Source organism: Salvelinus alpinus, chromosome 6 (genome assembly GCF_045679555.1).
Source record: "Salvelinus alpinus chromosome 6, SLU_Salpinus.1, whole genome shotgun sequence".
NCBI classification, from domain to species: domain Eukaryota; kingdom Metazoa; phylum Chordata; class Actinopteri; order Salmoniformes; family Salmonidae; genus Salvelinus; species Salvelinus alpinus.
Genome location: NC_092091.1, coordinates 83,116,662 through 83,124,289, shown reverse-complemented (window position 1 = coordinate 83,124,289; position 7,628 = coordinate 83,116,662). Strand labels below are relative to the sequence as shown.

General features: G+C 47.9%; 1 protein-coding gene across 3 annotated transcripts in view; it reads left to right on the top strand.

Annotated features, from left to right (window-relative positions):
- elf2b (E74-like factor 2b (ets domain transcription factor)) overlaps nucleotides 1–7,480 on the top strand; it is a 26,735-nt gene extending 19,255 nt beyond the window's left edge. For all 3 annotated transcript variants that reach the window (XM_071408214.1, XM_071408215.1, XM_071408216.1), the window contains 6 exons: nucleotides 2,210–2,296; nucleotides 2,647–2,839; nucleotides 4,090–4,485; nucleotides 4,643–4,817; nucleotides 5,394–5,636; nucleotides 5,852–7,480. In XM_071408214.1, coding sequence (XP_071264315.1) covers nucleotides 2,210–2,296; nucleotides 2,647–2,839; nucleotides 4,090–4,485; nucleotides 4,643–4,817; nucleotides 5,394–5,636; nucleotides 5,852–6,199 — 1,442 coding nt within the window. In that variant the 3' untranslated portion in view covers nucleotides 6,200–7,480. The remainder of the gene's footprint in view (nucleotides 1–2,209; nucleotides 2,297–2,646; nucleotides 2,840–4,089; nucleotides 4,486–4,642; nucleotides 4,818–5,393; nucleotides 5,637–5,851) is intronic.
- The last annotated feature ends 148 nt before the right edge of the window (nucleotides 7,481–7,628 follow it).

Genomic DNA, 7,628 nt, shown 5'->3' with positions numbered 1-7,628 from the left:
GAAGAAGAAAGGTTAGTGATGAGGACATGGTCACCCTCCTAGAGGAACCAGAGCCTGACCACCAACCTGTCAGGAAGAAGAAAGGTTAGTGATGAGGACATGGGGGTCACCCTCCTAGAGGAACCAGAGCCTGTCCACCAACCTGTCAGGAAGAAGAAAGGTTAGTGATGAGGACATGGTCACCCTCCTAGAGGAACCAGAGCCTGTCCACCAACCTGTCAGGAAGAAGAAAGGTTAGTGATGAGGACATGGGGGTCACCCTCCTAGAGGAACCAGAGCCTGTCCACCAACCTGTCAGAAAGGTTAAGATGACTCTAAGACAGAATAGAATACTGGCTATCCACTGAGAAATCAAGAAACTTTCCATAATACTACCCAAAGATACTGGCTGTTGATTAAGATACTGGCTGTTGATTAAGATACCGGCTGTTGATTAAGATACCGGCTGTTGATTAAGATACCGGCTGTTGATTAAGATACCGGCTGTTGATTAAGATACCGGCTGTTGATTAAGATACCGGCTGTTGATTAAGATACCGGCGGTTGATTAAGATACCGGCTGTTGATTAAGATACCGGCTGTTGATTAAGATACCGGCTGTTGATTAAGATACCGGCGGTTGATTAAGATACCGGCGGTTGATTAAGATACCGGCGGTTGATTAAGATACCGGCTGTTGATTAAGATACCGGCTGTTGATTAAGATACCGGCGGTTGATTAAGATACCGGCGGTTGATTAAGATACCGGCGGTTGATTAAGATACCGGCGGTTGATTAAGATACCGGCGGTTGATTAAGATACCGGCGGTTGATTAAGATACCGGCGGTTGATTAAGATACCGGCGGTTGATTAAGATACCGGCGGTTGATTAAGATACCGGCTGTTGATTAAGATACCGGCGGTTGATTAAGATACCGGCGGTTGATTAAGATACCGGCTGTTGATTAAGATACCGGCTGTTGATTAAGATACCGGCTGTTGATTAAGATACCGGCGGTTGATTAAGATACCGGCGGTTGATTAAGATACCGGCGGTTGATTAAGATACCGGCTGTTGATTAAGATACCGGCGGTTGATTAAGATACCGGCGGTTGATTAAGATACCGGCGGTTGATTAAGATACCGGCGGTTGATTAAGATACCGGCGGTTGATTAAGATACCGGCGGTTGATTAAGATACCGGCGGTTGATTAAGATACCGGCGGTTGATTAAGATACCGGCGGTTGATTAAGATACCGGCGGTTGATTAAGATACCGGCGGTTGATTAAGATACCGGCGGTTGATTAAGATACCGGCGGTTGATTAAGATACCGGCGGTTGATTAAGATACCGGCTGTTGATTAAGATACCGGCGGTTGATTAAGATACCGGCGGTTGATTAAGATACCGGCGGTTGATTAAGATACCGGCTGTTGATTAAGATACCGGCTGTTGATTAAGATACCGGCTGTTGATTAAGATACCGGCTGTTGATTAAGATACCGGCTGTTGATTTAAGATATCAAAGTAATGCTAAAGAGCCTAAATGGTTTTAATGATAACAGTACTGTAAAGATAATGATGGTAAATAGGACTGACTTGTCAGACTGGCTGTGTCTTGTAGACAGGATGTTGATGGTAAATAGGACTGACTTGTCAGACTGGCTGTATCTTGTAGACAGGATGTTGATGGTAAATAGGACTGACTTGTCAGACTGGCTGTATCTTGTAGACAGGATGTTGATGGTAAATAGGACTGACTTGTCAGACTGGCTGTATCTTATAGACAGGATGTTGTTAAATAGGACTGACTTGTCAGACTGGCTGTATCTTGTAGACAGGATGTTGATGGTAAATAGGACTGACTTGTCAGACTGGCTGTGTCTTATAGACAGGATGTTGATGGTAAATAGGACTGACTTGTCAGACTGGCTGTATCTTATAGACAGGATGTTGATGGTAAATAGGACTGACTTGTCAGACTGGCTGTATCTTGCAGACAGGATGTTGATGGTAAATAGGACTGACTTGTCAGACTGGCTGTATCTTGCAGACAGGATGTTGATGGTAAATAGGACTGACTTGTCAGACTGGCTGTATCTTGTAGACAGAAAGAGCGCCGTCTATTGGCATATTGGGAGATTGCACGCAATGTGAAATGCTCATGTCTTCGTCAAATGATTTGATTTAGTTTGAAAAACTTTATTGGTATCGTGTCTGTGTAGCAGGGAGGAAGCCAAAGACTCCCCAGCCTGCTGTGTCCAACGGATCCCCGGACCTCGGCATCAAGAAGAAACCCAGAGAAGGAAAAGGTGGGACACACCAAATATATAGAAAGGACACATCAACTCCTAGGATTTCATGTGTTGATTAGGGGGTTGGACTTCATTTTACCACAACCAAGTTTTCATCAACCATATTCTTTGTGACGTTAACCCGTTGTTTAAGCCTGTGAACTTAGAGAGAGGGATAAATATTGTCTCCCTGTTGTTTAAGCCTGTAAACTTAGAGAGAGGGATAAATATTGTCTCCCTGTTGTTTAAGCCTGTAAACTTAGAGAGAGGGATAAATATTGTCTCCCTGTTGTTTAAGCCTGTGAACTTAGAGAGAGGGATAAATATTGTCTCCCTGTTGACCGACCTGTCTGTCTCTGTTCCCCCAGGCAGCACCACGTACCTGTGGGAGTTCCTGTTAGACTTACTCCAGGACAAGAACACGTGTCCCAGGTACATCAAGTGGACTCAGAGGGAGAAGGGCATCTTCAAGCTGGTGGACTCCAAGGCCGTGTCCAAGCTGTGGGGTAAACACAAGAACAAGCCTGACATGAACTATGAGACCATGGGACGGGCTCTGAGGTGAGGGCTTACCCTATAACCGTCTAGCACTTGAAATGGACTGGCATTGACTGTGAAAGAGGGTTTAACTGAGTTAGATGTGTGGGTTGTTGGTTTGGGGAATACTGTTGGTTGGATGAGTTCCTCCGAGGAACATTAGTGTTTGTGTTTTTGTCAGTTATGACCGGCTGGATGCCACTTCCAGTTCAGTCTGAACTTTACCATTCCCCCTCCTCTCTCCCTATCCCCTCTCCTCTCTCCCTATCCCCTCTCCTCTCTCCCTATCCCCTCTCCTCTCTCCCTATCCCCTCTCCTCTCTCCCTATCCCCTCTCCTCTCTCCCTATCCCCTCTCCTCTCTCCCTATCCCCTCTCCTCTCTCCCTATCCCCTCTCCTCTCTCCCTATCCCCTCTCCTCTCTCCCTATCCCCTCTCCTCTCTCCCTATCCCCTCTCCTCTCTCCCTATCTCCTCTCCTCTCTCCCTATCCCCTCTCCTCTCTCCCTATCCCCTCTCCTCTCTCCCTATCCCCTCTCCTCTCTCCCTATCCCCTCTCCTCTCTCCCTATCCCCTCTCCTCTCTCCCTATCCCCTCTCCTCTCTCCCTATCCCCTCTCCTCTCTCCCTATCCCCTCTCCTCTCTCCCTATCCCCTCTCCTCTCTCCCTATCCTCTCTCCCTATCCCCTCTCCTCTCTCCCTATCCCCTCTCCTCTCTCCCTATCCCCCCTCCTCTCTCCCTATCCCCTCTCCTCTCTCCCTATCCCCTCCTCTCTCCCTATCCCCTCTCCTCTCTCCCTATCCCCTCTCCTCTCTCCCTATCCCCTCTCCTCTCTCCCTATCCCCTCTCCTCTCTCCCTATCCCCTCTCCTCTCTCCCTATCCCCTCTCCTCTCTCCCTCTCCCCTCTCCTCTCTCCCTATCCCCTCTCCTCTCTCCCTATCCCCTCTCCTCTCTCCCTATCCCCTCTCCTCTCTCCCTATCCTCTCTCCCTATCCTCTCTCCCTATCCCCCCTCCCTATCCCCCCTCCCTCTCCCTCCCCTCTCCTCTCTCCCTATCCCCCCTCCTCTCTCCCTATCCCCCCTCCTCTCTCCCTATCCCCCCTCCTCTCTCCCTATCCCCTCTCCTCTCTCCCTATCCTCTCTCCCTATCCCCTCTCCTCTCTCCCTATCCCCTCTCCTCTCTCCCTATCCCCCCTCCTCTCTCCCTATCCCCCCTCCTCTCTCCCTATCCCCTCTCCTCTCTCCCTATCCCCTCTCTCCCTCCCTCTCTACCAGGTACTACTACCAGCGTGGTATACTGGCCAAGGTCGAAGGTCAGCGGCTGGTCTACCAGTTTAAGGAGATGCCCAAGAACATCGTTGTCATCGAGGACGACAAGGCCGACTCCAGATCGGACGATCTTATTGGCTCAGAGAAGTCTTACCACGAGAGAGTCCTACCCTCGTCGGAGACGATACTGAATGTGGCCGAGCTCGCCACGACGCCCACCATCCTGAGGGGTGGGACTAGAACCGTGGTCCATCCTCCGGTTGCAAAGGGCAACAAGGCGGTGATGACGGGGGGCGGGGCGGCAGTGGGGGTTCCGAGGATAGTGACCATTTCCACGGCGCCAGACGGAACCCAGACGCAGCATTCTCACACGGCCATCATCCCCACTTCCTCAGGACCCAGGTTAGAGACACACCCTGATACTGACCCTGAAACATACAATTCACTCTGGGGGTTTCATGCTGAATGTAAAATACTTTATCTATCTAGTGATATCTAGTAAGTCTGTATTTACAAAACTTTGTCACTGACTCCATTTTGTTATTGTTTCCGTCCCCAGGACTGTACGGGTTGCCATGCAAGTGCCTGTAGTCATGACAACGTCACTGGGCCAGAAGATCTCAACGGTCGCCGTGCAACAGGCGCCAGGGATGTCGGGAGGCCGAACGACTTACCAATTGGCCAACGCCTCTCCCATCGGCACGGCAACGGGCAACGCGAACGCCCAACCGAAGGTGGGTAACCACGCCAGGTGGTGTGTCAGCTAGCTGCTCTGTAGTGTGGACAGAGTGGACCGGTTGACTGAGCTACGCAGGCACGCCTCATCCTAACCATCAAGTCCACGATTCAAAACTGGAATCTTGGAAACCATATTATCTTTTGATCTCATGAAATTAAAATGACTAGATCTAATCCTTTACCTTCTACATCATAATTATTTTGCCTGTTGTAATCAGACCCCCCCCCCCCCACTCTGTATAGATCTAGAATGAGTAGACCTGTTCCTGACCGTATCTCTTCTCTAGGTTGTAATCAGACCCCCCCCACCTCTGTATAGATCTAGAATGTGTAGACCTGTTAATCTCTTCTCTCCAGGTTGTGATCAGACCCCCCCCCCCACGTTGTATAGATCTAGAATGTGTAGACCTGTTAATCTCTTCTCTCCAGGTTGTGATCAGACCCCCCCCACGTTGTATAGATCTAGAATGTGTAGACCTGTTAATCTCTTCTCTCCAGGTTGTGATCCAGACCCCCCCCCCCCACTCTGTATAGATCTAGAATGTGTAGACCTGTTCATCTCTTCTCTCCAGGTTGTGATCCAGACCATTCCCACCATGGTTCCAGCCACAGCGGAGAACGGAGACAAGATCACGGTCCAACTGGCTAAGATCATCACCATCCCAGCCCACCAGCTGGCCCAGTACCAGCAGCAGACCAAGCCTGGCCTGGGGGGCTCCCCGGGCAGCATCTCTCTCCTGGGCGGGACAAACTCCTGGGGGGTACGAGCCCTGGCACCTCATGTTACCATGGCTACCATGGCTGCAGGGACACAGGTGACTTTTAAAAAATATATCGTTTTTTTTATTGGCCATTTTAAGCTAGAAATTGGGAAACATACTTTGAAACATCACAAGATACTGAAATGCAAGTAAAAAAGTATTGCATTTGGGCACAGACTTCAAATGTGTTTTTTGTGTATGTATTTTTGTTACAAATTTGAACATTGTCTTCATTCATGTAATTACAAATTGTATCCCCTGTGACCAAGGTGATGAGGCTGGCTGTTCCCACTACGCTGCATCATCATCAACAACAGACACATCATATCGTCACGACGACGCAAGGTGGCGGGACCGGGACAGCAGTTGTCACCGTGACGACGACAGCCAATCAGAGCGCTCCGGTGGCGGCATCCCATATCATCAGCGGCGTCATCAAGAGATCTGCCACGGCAATGAGAGAACCGCAGCAGCAGCAGCAAGCCAAGACGCTGACCGTTCAAACGGTGTCGCTACAGGCCCTCCCCGTCCAGACGGCGTTACCGGAGATCATCCCGGTAGTCGTCCAATCAGAAGAGGTCCTGCCTGAGATCAAATCAGAAGATCCGGAGTGTTGAGGTCACAAGTACGGACACACACACCTCGTAGTTTGTACAGTTAGGAGTTTGTTCCTCTTTTTCTACATGACAGTCTGAGAGACTATAAAGACCCACAACCACCTCTGATTTACCCTGGGGTGGTCTACCTTCCAACCACAGCCTCATCTCCATGGAGACCCAGGGTGCATCCCAAATGGCCCCCTATTCAGTACACTACTTCTGTAGGGAATAGGGTGTCATTTGAGTCGTACAATACCGTAGGACACCCAGCCAACATAGGAACCCAGCAATGACTTTTGAAAAGGGAAGAATCTCCTTCAGAAAAAGGGACCAAGTCCAACTTAAATCACTACGTTTTCTGTTTCTGACAGACGAGACACTAGCTAACTAAGCTACAATGAAAAATACAAACTTAACAGAAAAAAAACACTAAACAAAAGGCTAATTATAAAAACCAAAAGATGTGACCTGGAAAGGAAAAGGAGCGCGATGGAGGGTGTTTGTATAGAAAAGTTTGTGTACGACCAGCATTTTATTTGCCTGATCACTGTGCAGATTCCCGGTGCAGAAACAAACCACAGGAAAGACTGCGGGCTGTTCTAGGATCAGCTCTTACAAGGGGAAATAAAAAGCCAAAGGGACTTTATATGTATATAACTATTATACAGTTTAGGGGAATTAAATTCAAAACAGCCTTAGAATGATTGGTTTTTATTTTTCATTGCATTGTTTATAAGATAAGCAGATTTAGCTTTTTTTTGTGTTACGGTTTCTCGACCTTTTTGATACCTTGTACCAAGCACAGTGTTTTAAAACAATACAGCAACACCATTGTTCTATTGTAGGTCGGTTGCAGCCCAGGTCCGTGTATGTGGGTCGGTTGCAGGGTTTGGGGTCAAATCCATTTCAATTCAGGAAGTAGACTGAGATTCTCTTCAATGATAAAAAAAACTAAATAGCATTGACTGTAATAGAAATGGAACTGACTCCAACCCTGGTTGGTTCTAGTAGGCCTTGACCACAGGCTTACTACATCTACTTCACCATGGTAACTGTCTCTAGGTTTTGAAAACGAAAGCTCATCAGCATGAACCTCTCGTCAGCCATCTTGGCTCTGCCCCCTACATTTCCTGTAGCAGTTTTTGTTTTTCTTAGTTGTAATGAAGAGGGAGAAAGCTGTTCGGACAGAACTAGTTTGTATATTCAACATTTGAAGTATATTCTATTTTGTTGTACTCTTGTTTCAAAGTGTATTCAAGTAGATTTTACTGAAATATAAAAAAAAACATTTTAATTAAATTCTGTCTTTTGTTTAATGAAATTATTCTCTTTCAAAGGCGATGTTCCTGCATTTGCGGTAAATGCTGTGTTAGAGAGCGTCGATCTACACCACCAGGAACCCTTCTCTCTGGGACCTGTAATGTAGCTGACTACAACTAGTAACCCT